Raw genomic sequence first — 26,840 nt, forward strand, 5'->3', positions numbered from 1 at the left:
TCCGTGGAGTTGCTTTGAGATTGGTAAAGGAACTGATACGTAGACGGGTCGCTGGAGATGTTATTATTGGATGAATCGCTCGACGCGGACCGAGACGCGTTTATCTCGGCCCGTTTAGTTGCGCCGCGTCGGTAACACCTTCCTCCTCCCTCCCCAATATAAAATCCTTTGCCCTCTCTCTCTCTCCACTATTTCTTACCCACCAGCCTCTCGCCTCGCCTTTGCCTCGCCGCCCCAGATCCAAGGCTCCATAAGATGAGCTACTACAACCAGCAGCAGCCTCCCGTCGGAGTCCCCCCTCCCCAAGGTATCCATTCGTCCATCCTTGTTAGGGTTGGTTCGGTTTCTTTGGTTTCGGATCTCTGATCATCGTTATTATCTGTTTCTTGCTAACTTTAGGTTATCCGCCGGAGGGGTACCCGAAAGACGCCTACCCGCCACCGGGGTACCCACCACAGGGTTACCCGCCGGCCGGTTACCCGCAGCAGGGGTACCCGCCGCCTGGATACCCTCCGCCGTACGCTCAACCGCCGCCGCCGCAGCAGAGCAGCGGGCCTTCCTTCATGGAGGGATGGTAATGCAAACCAAACGATCTCTTTCCCTGTACCTTTTTCCCTTGTTTTCGTCTCCCGTTCCCCTCTTCTCGATCGCCATTATGGAAGTATCGAACGGGATCCGATCTGCGACCCCGCGGCCTCCCAACCGGCGCAGGACCAGCAGATCCGCGCGTCCGTCGTCCGCATCGCCGCCGCAGGGTCATCTGGGACGCCGATCTGAGCCAGATTCTGTTGGTCTCACGGCGGTGGCGGCGACCGGCGCCAGGTAGCGGGATCCACGGCTATCGTGCGCGGGGCGGTTGTGGAGGCGCGTGAAGGACCCAGACGGATCACGTTCTTTGTGACTTTCGTGTTCACCACTTTGTTCTGTTCGTTTCCTTTTAACGCTTTCTCGTGCCATAAATGAATGGGGTTGGTTTTTCTTATCCTCGTTCCGTCCGCAACCGACCCCCCACCCCGCCCAAAACCATTTCGCCACGTGTTCAAAATCGACCATGGTCATTACATTTCAGGCTTCTAACATATCGTGGATGGTGTTGGTGATTTGTGGTGCAGCTTGGCCGCTCTTTGCTGTTGCTGTCTTTTGGATGCTTGCTTTTGAGTTGGAGCCAAGGTCGGGGGGGGTAAACTCGTGCGTCCTGTTTGCAAGACGTGGCGTTTCTTCTTAGATCAGAAATTATCAAATCCGACTATGATTCCCTTTTTTTTTCCTATAGTTCTTTCTAGTTTTTAGATCGATCTGTTCATCGTATGAAGGAGAACTGGAAATCGATGTGGGGATCGGGTTTCTCAGTTGGCATCGTAATTATGTTTCTTCTCTTAGAAAATTTGCTGTTCTTCTCGGTATGTTGTAAATTCTTGCAAATTCGTGCCGTCGAGTTGCTTGTTGATTTGTTCTCGAGGAGGATAACGATGGAAAGGTCGGTGTTAAATTTAACTTCCTAATTAGTGGTTTATAGAGTCGCGGAAAGGAAGAAGGTTTATATATATATATATATATATATATATATATATATATATATATATATATATATATATATATATATATATATATATATTGGACTTGGAATAAATTGAAGGAGCACTTAGATTTGTCTCAGAGATTAAAATTAATTTACACGTGTCTTATGTATTTATTATTATCAATATTAATCTTAATATTTTTAACAGATGATTTAGGCTCAACAAAATTAATGAGATGATGATATTATAGTTGGACAAATAAACTAGTGAGACGAGAACATTATAATTATTCAAGTAAATTAGTTAGACACCACGATATTATAATTATACAAGCTCTCCCTAGATTTAAAATCGAAGTGATTTCTTATTATTAGGATATGAAGTCAAAAGTACATGGAATGGTTGATGGGGAACGTGCTTGCACATCTAATTACATGGTTAAATAACACAGCATAGCAGGGTTTTATTTATCACCTGATGAACATTAGGTGTAGAGAGGCTCGAGTGCATGCCCAACTTGGCAATTCTCGAGACATTAGGCCAACCCATTTGGATCCGATTCGTTCTGATCGGGTCGGGTTTAGGGCATCTCTTTCGTATCCCGTCTGATTCGATCCATTTCCGCCCATTAAACACGTCCCAATTCCTCGTTAATTGAACTGTTGCGATATCCTCCCACTGCTCGATCTCCGGAGTCGAAACAGATCGCCGTTCAAGACAGAACCTCTCGTCCAAGTCTATCAAATTCCTCGCTCGTCTTGACAAGTCTATCAAAGTCGATCTTCGCCTCCTCCTGCAGGGGCGCTTCACCATCCAATCCCCAACCCTAACACCAGGCCCTTAAGCCATGGCCTCGCCCCCTCCGGCACCGGCAATGTCGTTCTCCGACTTCCCGGAGGACATCCAGCTCAACATCCTCTCCTTCCTCTCTCCCACCGAGATCTCCGCCTTTGCCTGCACCTCCCGCCGCTTTGCCGCCCTCTGCGGCGCCGCAGCCCACGAGAGCCCCCTCTGGGTCTTCATGTGCGAGCGCCGCTGGGGCTTCAGCACCCGGCTCCGGTCCTGGTCCTCCTCCGCCGCTGCTGGCCGCCGCTCCCCCTTCGCGCGCCTTTACAAGGCCCTCGACCGCTGGGAAGACCTTATTGGGTTCTGGCGTCGTATCGGCCCCGGCGACCCGCATCTTGTCTTCTTCGAGTGGGGCCCCTCCTACATTGTCGGGTCCCGAGTCTCCCCCTCGTCCGAGGCAGCCAGAGACGGATACGGCATCCTCAAGGTGCCCTTTCTGTGGTTGGGTCTCTCCTCCCACGGCGAGCCCGTTAGCTTCCTCCATCCCGGCTGTCGCTTGGACTCGGTGGCGGATCTGCTGGGCGCGGTTTCGGACTCCTCGATCTCATCCTCGGGTTTCTCAGATCCCGACTTGGTGCCCGTGACCGTCAGTTTCATGGGTCGCAACCATTTCGTGCTGGAAGTGAATCGGGGCCATGCCGCAAATGCTAGGGCAGAAAGTTCCAATTGGGTTCAGAAGGAGGTGCTTCGAATTGAGGGCACCTCCCCTCCGGACCGGTTGATGTCGGAGATCTATCAGCACTTTGCTAATCGGACGAGCCCCATCGATGGTAAGGCTACGAGAAGGCAGAGAAAGAAGGAAAAGGAGCGTTTCGAAAGGAGGCGACGATGGCATGCAGAGCATTTTGTGAAGATCTGTAACTGCTATCCCACACCAGAGCGGCCTTTGCAGGGCTTGTGGAAGGTGATTGCTTCTCTTTCCTTGTCGATTTATACTTAATTTCTTTTAATCCTTTTAGGGATATTAAGTGTATCGTAAGTTAATTTTTAGGTTTCTTCTCCTTTGATCATTGCAAGTCCTTATAAACAACATTCCTTCTGATAGGGGATCTCTGAGGACAGGGTTCTTGAGTTTTATCTTGTTGCCTACGATGATATCGGTGGAATTACTTGTCGGAGGGTTGGCGAAGCAGGGGGTCAATTTTCGTGTTATTCTCCAGTTTTCTGGACTTCAAACACAGCATTTCTTGAATCACCATTTCCTAGAGAGGAACAGGATTTGTATGGGAGCCGCGAGCATATTCGCTCTGTGGCTTCCGATTGGAGAAGCACTGAGAGTGAAGTCGTCTTGCGCATTCTCCATGTCAACTCTGGCTGCTGCGACTTGGTAATTCGAAGCCTATCTGATTCCTCCAGCAGTGATCCAAGAAACGGGGATGGTAGGATATGGGAGTATGATGATGGAACCTTTGGGTTTGGATTTCTTCGAAATGATTATATCATTGATTTGAAGCATGTCACCTTAAATGGGTCTCTTCTTGATATTGTAGAGTTACCTTCTGTACAAACTCTAGCCACTGATAAGTCACGATCGTGTGATTCTGTTGATTTTTAATTGAATCAAATAATTCTGAGAACTGCTGAGTTTTTATTGATATGTTGTAGGCATAGGTAGGAAAACAAGTGAGGTTTGCCATGTTTTTGACAGGTAACATGTGTTGACATTGACAAGCATGCAGAAAATGCAGATTGAATATAAATAGTGGACTCATCGATTGCCGACGTGCTATGTCACTACGTCGCAAAGATTGAAGTACTCATACATGACATGCTTGATGTTTCAAGTCTAAGAAACAAATACACCATTGGGACGACGGAATTGTTGTTTGACAATCTGGCATCATCAACTATCCAACATCCCATGAGCGGATCAATCAATGAATTCATTCTTTAATTAGCATCTGCATTGTATTCTTAGTATCATCACACGAGCAGTTATTAGATCGATCGCCTCCATTATATGGACGGGTATCCAACACACCAGTTTGTCCAGTTATTTCGATATTCCTCTTGAGTAATCTAAGATTGTTTAGGATTTGTGTTTAAAGACAAATCGGTCTCTGATCTCATCACGATTCGATTCTCATTGCATAAATTCATGGATATCATAACATACTTATGTAACAAGCAATATAAAATGATAAAATATCAAATAATAAAATAAGAAAAAAGAGTGTGTCATGTTACATATATTATTACTCATGTGATTGACTTCTAGGTCACCTATGACTAGCATTTATCACTAATAAATTCATTTGGTTTTATTTTAAATAATTTATAAATATGAACCAAAAGTTAATTTTAGATTTTTTTATTTTACTTGCAATTTCGTGATTGACTTCTAGTGTGTGTTATATATCGTATGCAGTGTTAAACTCATTTTTATCTAAAGCATAAAATAAAATATTTAAGTTTTAGTATTTAAATAAATTATTCTCTTTTCAAAATAATTTCATTCATCCATCAATTTAGAAGATATTTTAAAACCAAACTCAACAATATTTCATAAATTAAAATTCATAGAAAACAAAATTCTCATATGTGCTTTTCATATGTATAATTCATTTCATTGAATATGACTTACGGTAGAATGTCTGGATCTTCGACCTGATATCAATTGTTAAAATCTTAATAGCACTAAATCAGAAGTAAATGACAAATAAAAGGAGAAATCAATTTATAATGATTCGATCTTTCGTATCTATATAAACTCTCGATTCATCTTCTCTCGAGATCATTCATTTTTACTATCGATCTTTTTTTCCAATCCAATAAAAAAAGATTGATTATCATTGTTATAACTTTCTCTTTTTTTCATAATTAAGAGATAATATTCGTACTTTTTTTCTTACAAATGATCTCTCACCTCATATAATTTAAACCTTATATAATTTAAAATTTCAACCAAGAATAAAAGAAGGATAAGGTGAGCAAAGACAATAGTAAAGCCAAGGGTTAGGCAGAGATGACAAGAAAAGGATGATCCATGAGCAGCCTGACGCCCGACATGCCTAAAGACAACATGTCCTCGTGACATGATAGTCAACCAAGTGACGATAAGAGACGGTACATATATTATAAAATATAAGAACACTAAATGAGAAAAACAAAAATCAAAAGTACTTGAAAAGTAAAAAAAAAAACTTTTTCAGAAAAATCACCCAAAAATATTATTAGCTTTATCAACAAATGCACTTCCTTGCATCAGATATTTATCTTAGAAGGTAGGCGTTCCATAGAAAATAAATATTATACATCAAGAGGAAAAACACTATACTCTTTCTTACAGTTCCTCATCACAAGAAAAGACTGAACCCTTGTCTTCAGTGTCGAGTGGATAACATATCATCCTTAGTCCTGTCTTGTCTCCATTTCTCGAGTATTTCTGATGCTGGTGGCAAGTCTGAGAAAGGCGTTCCAATGTGGGCAGTCAGCAAATCCAGTGTTTTATCAGTAACAGAAGGCTCCAAGTCGTAATTCTGCAAACTCTCATCTCTATAATGGCCTCCATCTAAGGTTTCGACGCAGCCACCATTAATTTCAGGAGACAGTTCACCAGGTTGATACTCCTGAATCCTGCCAACACTCTCAAAATCACTGTCGTTCTCATCCAAAGTGTCATCGTCCATTGAAGCCACATAAGACTCTGCAGAGGTAGAGGCATCCTTCAAGAGTCTAGTGCCGCAAACATACTGCAGTGACTTCAAAAAATTGGGTACAGGATCTTCCATCACAACATTACAGCTCTGCAAATGGTTCAACAGATCTTCCAACCTCTCCATGCTAAACCTACCCATGTCCCTCCGGAGGAGGCTTGCCCACCGACTCTCACTTACCTTGAGTGAAGCATGAGCCATGCCATTGAGGAGACTTGCTGTCCTTGCAAAGTTTTGTTGGGCAATGGTCTGGAATATCATTGCGATAAACAGTGATACATGAGGAATTTCTCCGGCTTCGAGTACTGTGTCGAATGCATGCTCCAGCAAATGCCACTGCAGAGAAACCAGAAAGAATGTCAATTTTTTTAAATCCAAATTGCTCCTATCAGCAACGACAGAAAATTGTTCACCAATTATGCTTATTCGAAGCTACTAAGGTTATTGATTGGCATGGATACCCCGAAATAAGTTCCATACGAGACAAATCAACATGAACATATGAAAGGCTTGGAAGGAATTGGAACAATCAAGAATTCAGCAGGACTAACAGTGTGTTGAGAGATCTTGAAAAAATCATACCTTTCCAGCTCTAGATGCTTCAACTAGTAGCCATGAATGTTTCCTGTGATCTAGCTGGTGACCACAGAGAGTCATCTCCTTATACACATGCTCGAAATACTCCCATTGTTGAGCAGAAGAAGATGCTTCTAGCATGGATTTGTATGAATAAGCATCCAGCTGAAGAGATGAACCATTTGCAGAGTGGGGCCTTGATCGACAATAGGTGGCTTTAGCAGCTTCAAACAGTTCTTTAGCTTTCGCAAACATGTCTCCGCAACAATAAACTTTCAGCATGGCATTTATGGTTCCAATATTAGGAGTGCAATGGTCTTTCATGTGCTTGAAAATTGAGATGCAATCAGCAATGTGTCCACCATCCAATGCAGATAGGATCATGCCAGTAAATGTCACCTCCAAAGGTTTTGTAAGATGAAGTGTTTGTAGCTTCTCAACCTGCACACAAAACATTAACATATGTCTATGCCAATTATGCTTCCAAATAATCTTAGACACAACACCACCAAAAAGACAACCAGAAGAGGCTGGGTCATAGTATAAAAGCATGTGATCTAATGAATAACAACAAAACAACTGATGTATTAACCCTCTGCAAGTTCGCTGTGCTATGCTAAAAATCAATTAGATATAAGATTCTAGCAAAACAGGTCCTTAAATAAGAAGTTACAACTGCTGCACAGATTATGTAGTCAGCCTTGTATTTTTGTAGCAAAAACGACATGGTTAATAACCTTGATCCATTGTAAGATGTAAGTACCAAAAAAGGTTGTATAGAACTGTGGTTAATCAAGATGAAACAGTAGCAGAAGCATAAATGGTGAAGGATGGGTTCAGAAATGACAAAGCAAATTGGATAGAGCTTATGCATGGTGCTGACTAAAGGCATTTACATTTTAGTAAGCAAGGTGGCACCTGAAACACATTAATGGTAACTCATCTTTTGGTCCCATATTGTTCATTAAAACACTTAATAAATACCTAACTTTAGCCTTTTAGGCTTTATACCGAAACCATATAGTTCAGGAATATTTGCAAAATTTGATAGACAACGAAACTATCTCATGCTTGCAAGAAAGGAGAAATATCGTGGATGTCATTAACGATCTTCACCAAAATTTACTCGAACAAATCAACTCATGGCATTGTAGATTACAGACTTCTAACTTGACAACAGTATAGATAAGAGATTACAGAACTCTGAAGCAATAATTTGCTTATCCAGCACAAATTATTGGAGTAATTTACTAATATTGATTTTTCATAGGTAAATGCACATAAAAATGCTATTGTTTTGTTATGATCTGCATTGACTAAAAAAAGGTAATTAAATAATCAAAAGTAAGATTAAATTAAATAATCAAGACATTTAAATAAAAACATTTGGAATTTTTTTTTTACATTGCATGCTACACCATCCAGTATTTCTGATTTAATCAGTAAAAAATGATTCGATTTCATGGAAATATTAGTCATGCATATAATTCTGCATTCATATATGACAAAACACAGATGTCCATACTGTATATATGTCAAATCAATGATCACCAAAAACACATTTTTCTGCACAAGGACATACCCCATTGAATTGATAAGATTTGATCATGCTGTAAAAGGTAATGCAACTTCATAAAAATCAGTGATTTAAAAAGCGCTAGGCGCCAAGGTCCAAAAACGCCCGAGGCGCTAGGCGCTTGCTCGAGCGAAGCGAAACGCTAAAATATAAAAATATATAATATAATTAATAAATATAATTATTTAAAATAAAAAAACATGCTATTAAATTAAGAAAATCAGGTACAAAATCACAATAAATAAATAAATCATAATAGTATTTTTTATTTTTTAAATGAAAAATATACTATTAAATAAATAAAAATTAATAGTATTAAAATCAAAATAATATATTATTAATATAATAAATAAAATACTATTATTAGTATACAGTTAGCAGTATACTGTTAATATACTATTAACAGTATAGTGAGAAGACCGAGGCTGCTGAGGCAACGACAGCGGTAGCAGGCGATAGCCGTAGTTGGAGCGGGAGCGACGAGCGACGACGGGAGTGGGAGCGGTGAGCAGTCGGCGAGTAGCGACAGTAGCGGCGAGCAGCAACAGTGGCAGCGGCAGTAGAGAGCAGCGACAGCGGAGAAATCGTGATCGCGAGTGTTAGGGTTGGGGAAGTCGGGGAAATTGCAAGAGGGAGCATAATATCGGTGATTTAATTGGTTTGATTAAACCAACTAAAGCACCGGAGACCAACCGGACCTAAAAATCTGGTTCGATCGCCTGGTTTAACCCAGGCACTCACCCGAAGCGCCCGACGCCTGGGCTCAAGCGAGCGCCCAGGCGGTGCCTCTTTGAAGTGAGGCGCCTGGACATGAAGCGAGGCGCTCGGGCCTCACCTCGCCTCACCCGAGTGCCTAGGCGAGCGCCCGAGCGCCTATTGAAATCACTAATAAAAATATGGTTGAAGAATTAGTAAAGAAACGTAGGAAATGCCAAGAAAGAGTCAAGAGTCCAAACAATCAAATATCTATACTTGCTAAATATTTCTCTAAATCTTCTACCATGAAAACCAGCAAGATGCATATTGATATAGGATTCCAGATGATAGAGAAAGAATGCACCTCAATTATTGCATCTTGCCATCTCCCTTTGTTGCAAAGACAACATGCTAATTCATAATAAACACAAGCTGCTCCAACTACTCCTCTTCGTTCCATTTCCCTGACTGCTATGACTGCTTCATCTACTTTACCTTCTTCCGAAAAGGCTCTAACAAGAACTGCAACCTTTGTCAAGGAATCCAACATGCACATGTGAACTGGAAAAAAAGAACAACCATTTTTCATATATTGTACCTTTGTAAGTTAAAGCTTTTGGAACTATTCCACCTCTTTGCATCTTTTCGAAGAACTTGTGTACAAGATCATATTTTCCCGCTTTCAACATGACCTTTCAACAAGCAGTTCCTGTTAAGACTATTATTACATCTATATTTTCAGAAGAAAAAGTACCAACAGAAAGATAAGTAGAAGAAAAAAGCAACAATGGTGTAACTTAGTTAACCTCACAATCAAGTTATTCTCTTTCCTAATCTCTCATTAAAATTTGCACAAAAAAGCCATCTTCTCAACACAATTTAAGACTCGGAAAAGCATGTAAGAAACAGCATAATCATGCTACTAAGAATGAGAACTATGTCAAACAGTTAAAATCAATTTTCTTAATACAAAGTGATCAGAAATTAACTATTACAATGATTTTTACACAAAAAGTCTCCATTTTTTAAATCCTGAAGATTGTAGGTGTTGATTAATTGTCTTTTTGCTCACCCCCAAAGTGAAGTTTAGTTTTTCAAGAAGATTTTCAGCCATAACAATCAACCAGGCAAGAAATTTCAACAAAGTAAAATATACTTGAGCACACTGACAATGGTTTTTAATCGGGATTTCAGCTATAATAATCAAACTAGGAGTTTCAACAAAGTGAAATATACTTAAGCAAACGACAACGATTTTCGATTGCGTATTAGAAAAATTTAGAGAGTTCAGAAGTTAAATCTTTCCTTGCTGCCAAAATGTGGCTGAATGTAGATAAAAACCAGTAGTCTTCGAAATTATTAAATATATCTGAATTTCAGTATCTAGACCAAACTATGATACAAAAGTTGTGTCATGCAAAACTTACTTCCATTGCTAATCCATAAGTTGCTCCAATAGGCTTTATTCCCCTATGCCTCATCTGTTCCAGAACCCAAAACACCCCTTTCCATTGACGGGATGGCACACATGCATTCAGCACCTAGCAAGAGGTTAACATGATATTAAGCCAATGAAAAAGGCATGCAATTAGGTGCCATGTAGCTACTTTTCATATAAAAAAAAATATATAAACCAAATAAAAACATCCATACAGCATTGTAAATGATCACATCTGGCTCCAAGCATGGATCCCAGTTTCTGCGGTTCATATTCTTGAGTGTTTTAGAGGGTTTTTGTTTCATACATTCAACTATGTTGACTAACTCATTCACAAGTCCAGCTTGACCAAGTGTAACAGCAATACTGTGGTATGCAGCCATGTCAGGATATATCTGGCCATCTTCCTGAGATCAAATCAAACCAAAGGGTCAAGAATATCAGATTAGCACCTGTCCACAATAATAAGTTATGCAGATGACACTAACAAGAGATAAGAGAGCCTGAAATAATCAAACAATAAATGAATACACATCACCCGCATTTTGTTAAAAATTTGAAGAGCTTCAGTTGATCTCCTTGCCTTGCCTAAAAGAGCTAGAAGCTTGGTGTACACAAACCTGTATAGCAGAACATATCACTGTTGAGTTTTTGTGTAGTTATCTTAAATTTACAACAATTATCTCACTACTCCAAACAAATCAATAGTTCCCAATTAAGAAAATGTAAAAAAAAAAACATATATACGTCATACCTGCTTTTCCTATGCTTGTATTGCTTTTCGTTGTACACCCATTCCACAACAGACAGTGCCTGACTCCAGTTTCCAAGAACTCCTAGTCGTTCAACTATTTTAAGCAAATGCATCTCAGTAAAGAACATGCCCGATTGCTTCATTATCCTTGAAAACTTCCAGTCATGCAAACTTAAATCCGTAGCACTGAGCCTACATGATGACAACAAGGTGCTTTAGAAGGCTTGTAACTTGGTAGTTTACGTGCAAGCATAGACAATTAATTAACCAAACAAGCTCAAAGCAAACAGTAATTCAATTAGGGGAGGGTCATAATCATCAGCATAGTAGCAGGTTACAATATCGACAAAATCTAAAATGTTACTCCTAACAGCTGCTAAAGATTTTTTCATATGAATGACAGAGGATAATTGATGGATGTTCTGGTTATGAAGCTATATCTAAACCAAGATTTGCAATGCAAGAAATTTGGCAACTTGGAAGCTTGTCCAATAGCATAGAACAGATGCTTGCTACAAGGAGAAGGTTCACCAAGCTGTTATTTGAACAGCAACTTAATCACAAGCCAAGGTCAAAGATCCCAGGGCCTTGTTCTAAATTACGCACCACTAAATGAAATATTCACCTAATGAAATCCATCAATTCATTACTTAATCAAAAAAAGCAATCTGATAGTAAAGTCAACATTCAGCTGCACTCAAAAAATTCATAACATTAATAAGCAGAAAAAATTTGCAACGGATGCCAAACATAAATCACCAATTTCAATTGGAGCAGCATTACCAACAACCATGGCAAGGCTGAATTCACGAGTCCTCGATCAGTAGGAGCTCCAATAGAAACATTTACCAGTCAGAAGAATTGTGCAAAGCCAATACAACCGAAATAAGATGCAAAGGCTAAAACTTCAAATTAATCAAGAAAAAGAAGAGGCCAAGTGGATAAAGTTCGCACCTGTCCACAAGCAAGCGAATTTTCTCTTCAGCTCCTACCACCAGCCTCGATTTCGGCACCTTCCTCTCTTGTTTGTCTACAAAACCACCTGTATCCTCTACTTCATCGTTAACCAATAGCCATCGGAACCGCTCCTCGTTCCTCTCGGCTAGCATTCGCCTCAGCTCCTCTAGGTGTTCAGTCCTCAGCCTGCCACCTCCGGGGTCCTCCATCGCGCTCGCGAGCCCTCGCAAGTCGACAGCCTTGGAGCCCTCCCACGGCCTCCCAGAGAGCGCCACCGCCCTCTCGTCCCTCCGGCGGAGCTCCTCTCTCACGGCACCGTACTCGGCGGAGACGGTGCGGAAGAGGTCATCGTCCTCCAAGGCCCGCCTCTGGGCCTCGGAGAGGGGAGGGGGTTGTTCTTGGAGGGCTCGTTTCTTGGATCTGCGGAAGGCCTTCTGGGCCTCTTTCTTGCGTAGGGCGTGGAGGATCTTGGGAGTGGGGAAGACGCCCTTGCGGAGGAGCCGCTGCCTGATGGCCTCAGTGTTGGGCTCGAAGGGCTTGTGCTCGGAGAAAAAGGTCGACAGTGAAGCGGAAGCTGAGACCGCCATGGCCAGGCGGGGGGGATTGAGGAGGGCCGTCGCAAAGAGGGGGAACGACTACATATTGGATTTCCTGATTATTTCCATAGAAAATTACATTTTAGCCCTTTAGACCGAATGCGACCAATAACATGGCTGGTATCTTTTTGTGTACGAAAAGGGGGGGCGGAAAGAGCCTTAACATTTGATTCAACTCCACTATTCAGCTCATTAGCCCATTTTACGAACCGAATCCGATGAGTCCAACGGATCCAATTCGCATCCATGATTTGATCGTTTCTCGAATTTATAGATAAATTATATGTTTTATCGGATCGAGATAAATATTTATCCTTCAAATTTTGGGCATATTGATGCATCGGTGGGCTTCTTGTATCGATAAAGGCCTTATTGGGCCCTAAAGAACACGACGCCGTAAGCAGTCGGATGACGTGCTTCTCTTCGTCAGGCTTCGATGCAATGCTTCCGCCGCCCGATTTCCCGACGTAAGAACAACTCGTTACTCCTTCGTCACCCCGTCGGGCCGAAACCCTAAGAGGAGGAGGAGGAGGAGGAGCAAAGAGCAGCATCAATGGAGGTTGCGTTTCTTGATCATTTCATTCCTTGCCATCTCTCACCCCTCTGTGTCCCATCTCTGTTTCAGGAAGAACAAAGAGGGTCACGAGGGGGCAAAGAAGGAGAAGACGCAACAGTCCCTCCATCTCGTTCTCGCGTATCCATTTCGCGCAAATAGTATGGTTTCAGGTTGATAACATAAGTTGACTCGCCACACTAAAGTAAAGGGTTGTATATACGAAACAAAGTCATCAAGGTGGACCTTTTACCGTATTACCGGAGGCCGTGAGCAGTACACATCAAACAGACTGCTACGCTATAATAGAAAGCAAGTTCTGTTCACGAAATCTCAAGGTAAAGCAAAAGGTTCTTTCAAGAAGATTCAATCTTTCGCACAGAATCCGGAAATTAATCGCAATGCTTGGTTGCACAGGATATTTAATTCAAAGAAATCAAGAATCTGCAACGAATTATGAGTACGATGGAAGAAGAAAAAAAAGGTAATGTCCAACTAATATACTTGATAGGATCCATTTAATTGTTGTGGGTGGTTGACCTACTTCCCCATCAGCTTCGTTGTCCACCCTCCACTGCCATCATCGAGCGGGTCTTCAACAAAGTTCAACAGAGAGTGAGTGAGGAAAGGAAGAGAAAGAGAAACATGTTTACACGCGGAGATGGAAATGGGAAAGAGCTTTCACCAGATTCCCACCACCAGAAGGCAGTAGACAAGGGAGACGACGAGGGAGCCAACGACCGAAGTCGCGGCGTGGAAGACCGTCGACAGTCTCCTCTCTTGCAGCGCCCAGATGGTGACCAAGAAATCCACCGCGACCAGCAGCAGCCCCATTGTAGTCGCTGCACACGATGCCGAGATAAGAATAGGAGTGGAGAGAGGGGAGAGGATGTGGAGTCACTCCGCATTCCAAGGCTAAAAAGGACAGTGGACATACGGGAGCGGAGTCGCTCTCAAGCATCACAAGTTATAAAAGTCAAATTCGGTGGGGTCCACGGGTGAGATTATGCTGACCTCAAATGTTGAATATTAAGACAATAATACCTGATAATGGGGCCGTGGAACAAACTTTTCGAAGGTGGAGAGCTTTCGGAAAGGGTGTTTGTCTTCGCTAGCAAATAAGGTTGGCTCAAGATGTATTAGAGCAATTTGGAGCAATGTGCGTTGATATCGACAGCATGTTCATTTATATTCCGCTTGTGATTCATCTTTCACTTCAGATTAAACCATAACATGTAGATGTGAACACTTGTGGTGAGAATTCTATCTAAACCATGACCACTATTGTCTTCTTCCTCTTGCCAGTCTCTTGTCATGATTGACTACTAATAATAATACGTATGATGTTATGATCCACTAAGGGACCCTTCCAAGCAGTCGAAGTCGATGGCCATTGATGAGCTGCGTGATAAACTTTGTTTGAGGAAGGTCTGGAATTAGCTGCTGTAACTAACATTAATGGTGTCGAACACAAAAAAGAAAAAACACTACATCCTACACATTTTAGTAATCACACCTCACCAGTACCCGATACAACCCTAAGCTCGATAGCACATTTTACTCTATCATACAACTTCTAATTTATACACAGCAAATGAATTGGAATATCTACCAACAAAAAACATCAGAACATTATGGAATAAGATGAGCAAGTTATCGAAGAACAATGGTCTTCATAAAACTGCATTGATCAATACTATATTTCAGTAGCCAATTGCAACAGAAACAAAAATGAGTTGTATCAATAACTCAACGAATAGTTGGCAAAGAAATAGCATGAATTTCGAAATGCATGTTCCGCAACAAGGAGATTAATGCAAAAATTTGGTCACATCCCAGACCGGGAGAACAGGTGGCAAGACAAATGGCAACAAAAATGTCCCAGATTGAATGGGTTTAAGCACCCAACAAAATCAAAACCAGTCAATGGAAAACTTGAAAGTGTGTTTGTAGAATACATTTATTAGCTCTAACTTCTTCATCCAACCGGAAAATTGCACGGTACTCTACTAACAAGAGCAGTCAAGGCCTAAGAGCAAGAGCCAGTCCAAACTTGGGAGCCCTTTCCAAGGCCTTAGTGTCGAACTCACCAGAGAGTGTTAGAACCGACTTTGGCTTCAGTTCATGCTGGAGGAGAGCAGCAAGCTTCCCTGAATTGTTGAGCCTTGTCTTTACGGTTGTTTGGGGATCCACCGCATATCGTGTTCCGACTGTAAAAATGTTCTCATTGGTAGAGAATCGTCTCACAATCTCCGCAACCACAGAGCTCTTCTGCAACTCATCCAGATGATAAACATAGGAAGCTCTGAGAGTGTCTAACTTCTCCTCCCTGATAAAAAAGCATTTATCATTAGAAACTTTATGTCAATAGATGAGGTTAAGGTGGCCATTTTCTGAGCACTTACAGAATTATGGAAGCACTGTAATCTGGCTTTGTCAGTCCAACCCCTGCACTATACTTGGTGAAGTCTCCGGAGGCAGTATTAAAACTGGCCTCAGCACCAAATGCAACACCTCGTGTACCAACAGTCCCGGAAAGCTCAACAATCGGAGAGTGCTTCAGAGCCACCACTGAAGCAAAACTTGCATGGTCATGGAAATATTGAACCTCCAACTGCAAAGATCAAATGTACATTTTAATCTCCTGTATCAATTGTTTCATCAGTTCACTTAAAGCAATAAAACATACTACCTTTCCAGAGTTATAATCAGGTAGCTTGAAAGAAGTGATGGTCTTTGTATATGGAAGTATGTCTGAGATGGTTACTGTTGTTGATATCTGTTAGAAAATCAAAAAGGATCTCTTAACCAACTGACCATTCTGTCACGCAAATAACAAGATAAAGGGACAGCAAACACACATTTGAATTAGTGTCGACTTTGACATCAATAAGGGTGTTCTTGTACTTGTACTGTGAACCGATATCAAAGGAATACAGTCCACCTTTCTTGACTGCAGCAGAAGTAAGCCCCTGAATACCAACCAGAACCAAGTAAGAAACTTCTTGCCAAATTCTGCTAAAGAGACAAGATAGAAACCACAATAAGATAGCAACAACAGTTAGAAGTCAACTACAATGGATTCATTCATGAGGCGAGTATGGCCAGATTAGAGCATATAAATCATAACACATTGCACTGCAATCTTGTAACAACTTCAAAAAGCATGAAAACTGTTATGCACAATGATGCCAAAACTGAAATGATAGAAAAATAAGCCAAAAACCAAATCCCTATTTTCTTTAGCATCAAGTATGAGAAGTTATCAGTGTATTGTCAAAGTGATACCAAATTCTAGAAAAATGTCAGTACCAGCGGATGATTACAAAGTGATACCGAATTCTAGAAAACTATCAACACCAAGAGATTATTACAAACTGACACTGAATTCTAGAAAATTATCACCACCAGAAGATGATAACAAAATGATCCCAAATTTTAGAAAATTATCAACACCAGAAGATGATCACAAAGCGATATCAATCAACAAAATTGGAATAAAGCAATGCCAGATTAGAATAACAAATAAAATAAATGAATATAATTGCAAGAGATGCAAATAAAATCACCTAGGTAGAAGAGCATTTATTGAATCTCGAATCTCTGAAGCAGACTTGTGTAGGTTAGAGAAACAATTCATTAATTCCTTTTAACCAGAAAAAAAGATTTCAAAGATCTAGAAATAACTATTCTTCCACCCAGTCAGGGTTTACCATGAAGTTCAATACTCCAATATCTTATGAAACAATCTAAATAAATCTATCAGATAAATTGCTAGGTGCAAGAGTCCTATCAGATTGGCAGACAAGTTCCACTGGGTCAAAGGAGCAAAACATAGAAAATCCCTTCAACTTGAAAAAACTAAGAAGCAGAGAGGATTTAAATAATACTACAAACAATTAGGGATAAGAGTTGAAATAAAAAATATAATTTACAATGGTATCTAACAGCACAATATGCAGATTTGCCAGAGAAAAAAAGGTTGGACAATCACCACTTTTGCTTTTGCACAATTCCCATATGCATCTATAATGATGGTATATTAATTTTTTTGAAAAATAAAAACTGTCAGAAATAAGGCAACAAATCTGGAATTCTTGTTCTGGCAGAAGAATCTTGGCTTATAACATCAGCTGACTGAAAATGTAATAAACACATTCACATAATTCTCGCACATTTTGTCAAGTTATTATCTGCTTACCAGATGGTAGGTTCTGGCACTTATCTGCTTATCACTTACTAAGTCTGGTGTGGTACAGCAAATACCATACCGAATGGTCTAATTACTACCAGATAAGCCAGGTATGGTACAGCCTATATAGAGAAATCGTCCAACTTTGTTTGAAACTTGACCAGAGCAACAATGGTTTGCAATCCATACGGCATGATGGGATTTACTGTACACCCAAACGAATCTTGAGTCCGATTGAAATGTGCATTAGGTATAGTTGCAGCAACATGCGGATCATAATACCTTTACACCACATAACATCTATGGAAGACTCAATGATCGTTGTGATATTTGTGACCCATGAATATGTCGGGGATTAAAGTGGGTTAGATTGTAATCCTCCGATCCGATTAATCCCACACCAATCCCCCATTAGATGAGCCCGATGACTTTGATCAATATATGATTCGCTATCCACCCTAAAATGTTGGTTCGAAGCATAGCCCCTTCGCATTTTCGAATCCATACGATCTAAATCGAAACCACTTTATAAGTTCCATAAACCATCTCGTCATCAGTCAGATTATAAGCATGTTCCTCAGATTTCAACAGCAATAGCTCGAACCAACGAAGCAAAAAGACCAACTCTACTAATTAGTTCAATCCCGGGAAGGAAAGGCAAGCTGCGACAAATCTATGAATGTCAAAGCACGAGATCCGAGGGTTTACCACTCCGGAAGCACTGGAGGTGGAGATGGTCAGCTTCTGGTCATAGGTGTAGTCCTTGTTCAGCAGATCTGCATCGGCAACAACGGAACCATAGCAAGGATAAATAGCAGAGAACAACGGACATGGGAATGAACCGATAAAAGGGTTTGAATAAGTTTGAGGAAAGAGGGAAAGGATCGAGGAAGTGATTGGGACAGACCTTTGGCATTCTTGCCGATCTCGGAGAAGAGTCCCGGACCCTTCATGGCGGCGGCCGAGAAATGGAGAGAAGAATAGAGATGGAGAATAGGGTTGCGTAGTGCGGACGACTTTTTGATTTTTTGCCACTTCTATTTTCTAATATCTGTAATTAGTAAGAAGAAGAGAACGAAATTTGGAAGCCAACCAATGGGTTTTGAAACGAGTCGCTTAAGTGAATGACGCCGAAAAATGGCTATGGACGGTGATAAGGGTGGGGTCCGCCGGTGCGGTGGTCCATCGGGAGTGGTGAAGGGAAGGGTTGGGATCTTCTCCGGTTGGCACGGAACCCATCTCAGACCGTCCATCGTTTCATTTAACGACTCAGTCATCAACCTCATCTCAACCCTTCAATCATAAACAAACGGCTATGATTTGATGGTGGTGAATTTCGATTAATCATTCCGGATTTTTTTTTCTCGTTATGATTTGTAAGTAATCTAAAAGAAGTCTGTCACACACATTCACAAATAAAAATAAAAATAAAAATAAAAATAATTTCACAGCTAGAATATTTGTTAAGTCCTTGTAATATATAACGAACTTGAGAGCAAAACTGTACATTTATCTTCTGGCCAACGGAACCACAAGAGGGGGAAGAACAAGTGCGTCTCTTCATTATGGAGGCACGGGATTGCCTTCAGGCTTCGCGGCAGCCCACGAGGGACTCCGACGGGAACAGGTAGTCAGCACCGGAGGTCGGGCGATCGGATCGGGAGCGGCTGCGGTGGGACGACTCCTCTTGCTGCAGCTTCCAGCATTCCGTGAGCGCCGGCGCTGCTGACCCCTCCGATATGCACTGGTACGCCCTCCTCTCCATGCTTTTCTTTATCGCCTGGATCATCATCGGTATCAGACCCTCCATTAGTATTTGCTGCTCTCTCTCTCTCTCTCTCTCTCTCTGAGCTGCTCTTCTTCGTTAAGCTTGTGATCTTTGGATGGGGAGGATTTGGTAGGGCGAGCTTGGTATTTATAGGGAGGGTTTCGATGTTGTCGTAGCAAAGCTGATAGGGAACAAAATCTGATCATTCTGTGGGCTTCCATATGATGCTCCTGCTGCAGTTGGTTCAATTTGTGGTGGGCGCAGTGGATGATATCGATTTGTGCCCTCGCTCCTTAGACAATCAAATCGAACCCACCCAAAACCACTGCAGGTGAGAAGGATTGAGATGGGGGATTTGGAGGTCGCACTCTTGTTCACTTGGAGCCTAAATAAAGAAGCATATTTGAATTTAAGTTGCAGGGTGAAGAACGAATGGAAGATGCGGTGGCCAACAGACTAGGGACATAAGCTAGAGACAAAACCAATGTCATTTTGGCTGATGTATATGACTGGGAACTCATCGTAACCAACGGATTAGTTAAACCGTCGGACGCAAGCAGGGGGTGAGAGGGACATGGCAGCGATTCCACTGCACCAAACAATGGGCATCTGGTCACTGGAATCAGTGCAGCCTGTTGTTTGACGGTACTACTGTGAAACTTCCAGTGTGATCGACAGTACTACTAATTTTTTGCATTCTATCAAATGACTAGCACCTGCCAAATTTTAGGTGCTTAAATGAGACATAAATCAAAGCTTTAGGATCAATTTTTGAATCAATCAGTTAGAGCTCAAATAAGGTGAAATTTATAAGTATTGGTCCTTTATTACTGCTAGTGTTAATGTTAATTTTGATTCGACAACGTCATGGAGCCAACCAGGTTGCTTATTTCATAGCGGATCGATGTTGGGGTAGTAAGGGGGTTTAGTCGGATGTCCTACAAAACTATACTGGAAGCATCTTCTCCTTCGAGTTAGAAACACATGTAAGTTAGAAAATTAGATAATGGAACAAGGTACTAGTTCGAAAGAAGAGAGAGGTCCCTTTGTCAAACCATCCATGCGTTAATTTGAATTTGGATGGGAGATCGATGCGTGCAAACCAAATCCGATCTTAGTTTGAATTTGGATGGGAGATCGATCTCGAAAAGGCCCAATTAATCCCTTCCTCTATGGGTTAATTGGGCTGGGCATCAGCCTATATTGCACATTGTATGATAAAAGTGTACATCCGAATAATAAATATTGACCTAGAGAATCCGAACACAGCAATCATCCAATGCTCCCTGTCCACACATTTCAAAGTGATTAGATAGGCGAGCCTGTATACAGCTGATGAGGGCGGATCTCTATGTGCTCTGGAAGTGAAGTAGAAACGTAATGATGCCGGCTTGCTTGCTCCATATGCAACGAAAGCAACAGCCACTCACACTTGGTTGATGGGAAGCAGGTCTCAGTAAATGATGCAGTACAAGGCCACCATTAAAACCTCAAAAACTAAGGTGAACCTTCTAGGTTGTTTCAGTCATCCCAATGCTTGTCCGAAGCAGACAGGTATGGACCACGAGAGCGACTCACCTCGCCAGTGGACTCGAGAGACGAGAGGAGAGTACACAATAGTCCATCGTTGACTGGTCTCCATGCATTATATGGTCCATACAGTCGATCTTCAGAAACAAGACGTGCGGTTCCACTGCCGACATGAAGACCTCAGCGATTTATGTGAACCATCTTGGATTGTCATACCAGGCACTGGAGCCTTAATCAGAGAACCTTCTTGCATCAGGTCCGTACATGAAGACCTGATGCAAGCACTGTAACGATCACGAGGCGACTCACTTCGCTTGTGGCTTCAAACCATCAGAAGACTGGAGCCTTAAATCTGCTACTAGCAGTCCATGCTATGGTCTATGCACACCGCGTCTGATGCAATTGCAGTAGTAATATAACGTGGTGGGATGGCGGACTAGGGATGGAGCCGAGATGTGACGGCTGAGGGTCCCGTCACTCGCCTTCTTCCACGAAGAAACCAAATGAGAACTCTTTTGATTTGTCTTCTGCTTAGATTATTGTACATCATCATAGAGCTTCACTGAGTGAGGCCTCACTGACTAGTGTGGCCTGGGTTTGACTGGTGGGCCAAGGCCGGGGGCATAGCCGACATCGCCTGTAAACGTAAACTGGCATTCGCACGATAGGTTTTTACGGTGCCTTACTAAAACGATCTCGGTGATGTCCATGTCACCTTTAATTACTCAACGTGGCAGTTCTATTATTCGCCGTCACTTTTTGACTCTATGAAGTCTGAATTATATGCGAAAAAGACGTGCAAATTATATGTGACAACCCTGAGTAATACCCGTGACCAAGTGAATCCTTGTCTCTTCTAAAATAGTCAAATAAGATCAGCATCCAACCAAAAAGCTGAAGTAATCACTAAAAAGATAAAAATAAAATCCAGTGAAGCAGTAACCGCCGACACATTTCCGTAACCAAAACGGCATCCAATAATTATGTATCTGTATTATTACCCCCCAATAATTACTCCAGTCTTCGAAATACATATAGGCTCACTGAACCCGCTTCTAGAAACGTCAAAAAGATTTTGTCCCGTTTTGCATACCTGATGAGAGCGTGGATCCCACCGCATCAAGTACGTGACAGGGTGTGTCTATCCGTGTAAGTAAAGTTTTGGGAAACCCAAGGGCCCATTTGATGGTATCCTAATCCTACCTTTGTGCTCGATTATTCGCACCCAGAGCAGCCGGCCTCCTCACGTGTGCTCGAGCTCCTCTCCCTGTATTTAAGTCGCTCCTCCTCACCCCTTCTCAAAGGCAACACATCATCCTCCGCCCTCGGCCCCCCTCCCCCTCCTTCATCCTCTCTGGCGGATTGGCTCGGACATTGGATCCGATGGAGGTGATGGTAATGGAGAGCAGGTCGGAGATCGGCCCCCAAATGAGCCGAAGCTGCAGCGACGGCGGCTTCAGCGACTGCAACAGCGACCGCTCAGGCGAGTTCTCCCCAACAGGCGGTGCTTTCTCCCTCCGCCGCTTACTTGTCTCCTCCTCCTCCGAGTACTCTGACGAGGTGGTCAGGGGGCTAATCTCCGAACTGGAGTCGCCCTCCGTCGAGTCCCAGTGTCGCGCCGCCACGCAGCTCCGCTTCCTGGCCAAGCACAGCCCCGAGAACCGCATCCGCATCGCCCGGGCTGGCGCCGTCGCTCCTCTCGTCGCCCTCCTCTCCCATCCGGACCCGCAGCTCCAGGAGCAGGGGGTCACCGCCGTCCTCAACCTTTCCCTCTGCGACGAGAACAAGGCCACCATCGCCGCGGCTGGCGCCGTTGGCCACCTCGTGCGCACCCTCTGCTTCGGCACCCCCGCGGCACGTGGGAACGCCGCCTGTGCCCTCCTCCGCCTCGCGCAGCTCGACGACCTACGCGCTGCCATCGGCGGCTCCGGCGCCATCCCGGCCCTCGTCGCCCTCCTCGAGACCGGCGGATCCCGCGGCAAGAAGGACGCCGCCACCGCCCTCTTCACCCTCCTAGCCTCCAAGGAGAACAGCAGCCGGGCAGTGGAGGCTGGGGTGGTGCGCCCGTTGCTGGACCTGATGGCCGATCCGGAGTCGGGCATGGTGGACAAGGCGGCGTACGTGCTCCACCGCGTGCTGGCTTTGCGGGAGGGCCGGGTGGCAGCGGTGGACGAGGGCGGCCTGCCGGTGCTGGTGGAGATGGTGGATGTGGGAAGCCAGCGGCAGAAGGAGGTGGCGATGCTCTCGCTCCTCCAAATCTGCGAGGAGAGCTCCGCCTACCGCAGGATGGTCGTCCGCGAGGGCGCAATCCCGTCGTTCGTCGCCCTCTCCCAGTCCTCCTCCAAGAAGATCAAGGAGAAGGTTGGTAACCTCACCATCCCCTGTTCCAGTGTTCCCTCTCAAATTATTATCTAATTTCTTTTTTTTTTCATTCCCGGGATAATAATTATTTTTCTTAATCAAATGAACAGGCGGAGGCATTGATTGCGCTACTGCGGCAGCCGACCTCACCCAGCACGAAACGGCCGATGGCGTTGGCCTAATTCGAGCCGATGACACGTGTCGTCCCGAGGTCGTCCTTTGTAACCGCACCACTCTACTTTGTACAGCAACGGAGTGCAAAAGCAAAGAGCACCGTTACAACTCCACCTGGCGGCATCGCCGCTGTTACGAGAGGTAGAGCGCGGTCGTTCCAGGTGAAGAGAGCCGGAGCAAGCGTCTTCGTCCAGCGGTGTGCTGTCAGTTGCAACTGTTGACCCAGGCAAGCTATCGAGCGCGGCCATCGATATTGTTTGTGGAACTTCCACCGCCGGCACGAAGTCGCCGACGGCAAACTGGGATGGTGGGTTGATGTGCCATGGCTTCCAAAGGACCTGTGGCTAGTCAAAGGGTTTTTGAGTGTCACGTGAGTGGCGGGGCCAACCTGGGGAGAGGTTGATGCAGCGACGTATGTTACCCTTGTCTTTTGTGGCTTGTTACTGCTTATCAACAGGGGAGATTGAGCGCTACAATCCTTTTGGTGCATTTTGGCGTGGAGAAGAAACGTGGAGAGATTGCACCGAATTAAAGTACAAAAAATAAAAACAAGCAAACCAATGCGTATATTAATGACAATTGTACAGATGAAATTTAACGCTTGTTAATTTGTTTGAGTTGGACGATTCAGAATCATTCTATTTTATGCTCTTGCTAGTATCACCAACAATCGAATTAAGAAGATGTTGAATTCTGTAAAATTATATTTGAGATATTGCTTGATAAAAATTTATATCAATGCTTATTAAGTTACTTTTGAAGCTAAGATTTTCATGAAAAATCAAGAGGGATAAAATCGAAAATATAAATAGAGAGAAATGGTATATTATGTGACTTTGTGATCATTATGCTTACACCATCATATTAATCACATATGGTGTCACTGTTATGAATGTAACAATGAGGTACCAACCACTTAATATCGATCGAGTTGTTAATCAATTAATGTCAATATTAATGCCGATGTGTTGATCATATTATTATTTTTCTATCAATTACAAATAATGTGATTATGTAACAAACTATCAAATCGTTTGGGATCAATTTATATGATATTATTTATAGTTAAATTAAAAATATCAGGAACTTCTTTTTTATTATTTATAGCTTGGTTTTTTTGATTATATAAGTCATCATATTATTAGCACTAATTGACTATTTTTTATATATTTGCAAACGTCGCGACAATGGACTATCAAAATTAATGAGATTTGTTTCCACTATCAAAACCTAAATAACAAGAAGATTATACCAGAAAATGATTTAAAAGAAACACATATTTCCTTTGTTTATTACTTTTTAGAATTTATAATCTTTCTTCTCTAGTACAAATTAATTACAATAAAATCAAAATTTTTGAGTCTGATAAGTCAATATTTGATCATCATTGGTATGATCCTTTGTATGAGAGTTAAGAGCTTATAGCCCTTCCGCTAATACTAATCTGATAAATCAAAATTTGATTATCATTGGTGTGATCATGTAAGTTCGTACTCGCACGATTTTATCCTTTCGGGATCGTGAGCCTCGAGAAAAATACTTCTAAAATAAGAGCGACCTTGGTTTTCCCTATTTCTCAATTAATGTAAGACTAAATGTCCTTATTAGAATCGATTCTTACCATCATCAAAATTTTCTTTTATACCTATCATAAAATAATTTAATCAAATCATTTAGAATTAACATAACACGAAGAAGTTGTTTTGCCTCACGAAAATGGTAACCCAACAGTACTTTGTACATCGAGACGTCGACTCGATGGGCTGTCACCGAGCTCATAGATTGGAAAATGTGAAACCAGAAGCCAAATCTCCTTTTCCCGCACATGAAATGACGCTGAAAAGTGCATCCAAACCAATAAAAAGAACCCATCCGGCCATTGCTGTGCTGCAGAACAATGATGACAAAACGACACTCGCACACTCTAATAATTAAGCACGAAAAAGTCTCTCGTCTTCTTTGTTTTCTTCCAATCACTGCCGCAATTTACTTGGAAAGTAGGGGTGCCTTTCTTGATCTTATCTCCACCTCGTCGTCCTCATCCTTTCAGCTTCGCTGTTGCATAATAACACTAAACATGGTTGACTCGATAGCTTGCTTTTGGACATGTCAATTTGATATCTAAATGGATCTGTTGGAATGAGACATTAAATGTTTGGATGTTGAGACATCTTTTTTTTTATATTAATTTCCGATGTACGGGGGGCGACATGATGTCCACTCAATCTCTTTTAGTGTGGTGTTGGTAAGAATATAAATTAAGATCATCTTTTATTTACCTACTTAAGTTTATAATGTTAAGTGTTTGAAATCTCATATGATAAATTTTATATCTAAAATATTGATCTAATGGTAATACATAAGCCCTCGTATGATTGACTTGTATTAATATCTGATAGAATGGTCACATGATTAAATCTCATCTTCGTCGATTATCGTAAAAAAAAAAAAATTCATTTATCATATATCGATTTAGTTGCAAGTTCAATGTCACGAAACGAGTGGGTTTAGCTTGATAACCTACAAATCTGGATAGGTAGACTTTGCCAAGTTAGTGGATGTTGCACACGAGTTGTGATCCAAGACATAATACGTTATGGACGAGATTGGTGTTGCTAAACGAGTAGGTTTGGCAGGATTGCACAATATAATTCAAAATGTCCAAGTTAAAATTTCATAAATTAGAGATCTGTCCGGGTTGAGGTAGAAAGCAAATTAGGCTGAAGTACTTAAGTCGAGAAAATTACCTTGTATGAAAAAAAAATATCATAACAAAAGATGCAAAGCCAAATATGTCCAAGACATTTAAGTTAAAAAAAATCCAATCAATATGAAGAGAAATATATCATGGAAGCGCAAGGTTAAATGTGCCCAAGGCACATAAGTTATGAAAATATAACTTATGTGAAGAGAAATTCATTACGATAGAAGCACAAGGTGACTTGAGGCATGTAAGTTAAAAAAATCTAACTCGTATGAAGAGATCTATTATGATTGATGTAGAAGATCAAATATGCTCGAGATGCGTAAGTCAAAAAAAATCATTTCGCATGAAGAGAAATCTACCATGATAGAGGTGCAAGGCCAAATGTATTTGAGAGACATAAGTCAAGAAAACTCAACCAGTGCAAAGAGAGATCAACCATGGTAGAGACATAAGACAAATATGCTCGAGGTAGGTGAGTTACGAAAACTCGACCCACGTGAAGAGAAATCTATCATGATAGAAGCGTAAGACAAGATATACTTAAAGCATGTAAGTTAGGAAAACTCGACCCATGTAAAGAGAAATTTACCATGCCAAAGGCATAAGCCAAATGTGTGTGAGATGAATAAATTAGGAAAACCCGATCTGTACGAATAGAAATATACTACGACGAAAGCGCAAAACCAAATATGCTAGAGATGTGTAAGTTAGGAAACTCGACTCGCATGAAAGAAAATCCATCATTATAGAGATGCAAAGGCCATATATGTTCGAGACATATGAGTCAAGAAACCCGACCTGTGTAAAGAGAGATCCGTTATGATAGAGACACAAAACAAAATTTGCCCAAGGCATGTAAGTAGAATCAAATATATAAATAAAGTAATCCGTTACGGTAGAGATACGAGATAAAATATGTCTAAAACATATAAGTTAAAAA

At 42.0% G+C, this 26,840-nt stretch overlaps 5 protein-coding genes across 5 annotated transcripts; 3 read left to right on the plus strand and 2 right to left on the minus strand.

The window, feature by feature from the left end:
* Nucleotides 1-148: 148 nt before the first annotated feature.
* On the plus strand, nt 149-1,429 carry LOC135616271 (cysteine-rich and transmembrane domain-containing protein WIH2-like). The gene is made up of 3 exons (XM_065115471.1): nt 149-307; nt 400-574; nt 1,113-1,429. The coding sequence occupies exons 1-3, from the start codon at nt 256-258 to the stop codon at nt 1,156-1,158; spliced, it is 273 nt and encodes a 90-aa protein (XP_064971543.1). The 5' UTR covers nt 149-255; the 3' UTR covers nt 1,159-1,429.
* Nucleotides 1,430-1,745: 316 nt separating this feature from the next.
* Nucleotides 1,746-3,957, plus strand: LOC135616272 (F-box protein At3g12350-like). Its single transcript, XM_065115472.1, has 2 exons — nt 1,746-3,270; nt 3,412-3,957. Exons 1-2 carry the CDS (start codon nt 2,368-2,370, stop codon nt 3,919-3,921), a joined length of 1,413 nt encoding a protein of 470 aa, XP_064971544.1. The 5' UTR covers nt 1,746-2,367; the 3' UTR covers nt 3,922-3,957.
* Nucleotides 3,958-5,561: 1,604 nt separating this feature from the next.
* On the minus strand, nt 5,562-13,761 carry LOC103992880 (pentatricopeptide repeat-containing protein At5g67570, chloroplastic). Its single transcript, XM_009412775.3, has 10 exons — nt 13,673-13,761; nt 12,017-12,670; nt 11,063-11,254; nt 10,847-10,928; nt 10,524-10,715; nt 10,298-10,411; nt 9,469-9,562; nt 9,235-9,392; nt 6,605-7,039; nt 5,562-6,358 (listed from the first exon to the last, which is right to left on the minus strand). The coding sequence occupies exons 2-10, from the start codon at nt 12,604-12,606 to the stop codon at nt 5,690-5,692; spliced, it is 2,526 nt and encodes an 841-aa protein (XP_009411050.2). The 5' UTR covers nt 12,607-12,670; nt 13,673-13,761; the 3' UTR covers nt 5,562-5,689.
* Nucleotides 13,762-14,928: 1,167 nt separating this feature from the next.
* LOC103992881 (mitochondrial outer membrane protein porin 5) lies at nt 14,929-18,424 on the minus strand. Its single transcript, XM_009412776.3, has 6 exons — nt 18,268-18,424; nt 18,069-18,136; nt 16,030-16,140; nt 15,861-15,947; nt 15,574-15,782; nt 14,929-15,497 (listed from the first exon to the last, which is right to left on the minus strand). The coding sequence occupies exons 1-6, from the start codon at nt 18,311-18,313 to the stop codon at nt 15,191-15,193; spliced, it is 828 nt and encodes a 275-aa protein (XP_009411051.1). The 5' UTR covers nt 18,314-18,424; the 3' UTR covers nt 14,929-15,190.
* A 3,293-nt stretch (nt 18,425-21,717) lies between these two features.
* Nucleotides 21,718-23,669, plus strand: LOC135617947 (U-box domain-containing protein 4-like). Its single transcript, XM_065118775.1, has 2 exons — nt 21,718-23,019; nt 23,130-23,669. The coding sequence occupies exons 1-2, from the start codon at nt 22,042-22,044 to the stop codon at nt 23,199-23,201; spliced, it is 1,050 nt and encodes a 349-aa protein (XP_064974847.1). The 5' UTR covers nt 21,718-22,041; the 3' UTR covers nt 23,202-23,669.
* Nucleotides 23,670-26,840: the final 3,171 nt, after the last annotated feature.

The sequence above is a fragment of the Musa acuminata genome, chromosome BXJ2-7 (assembly GCF_036884655.1).
Source record: "Musa acuminata AAA Group cultivar baxijiao chromosome BXJ2-7, Cavendish_Baxijiao_AAA, whole genome shotgun sequence".
NCBI lineage: Eukaryota > Viridiplantae > Streptophyta > Magnoliopsida > Zingiberales > Musaceae > Musa > Musa acuminata.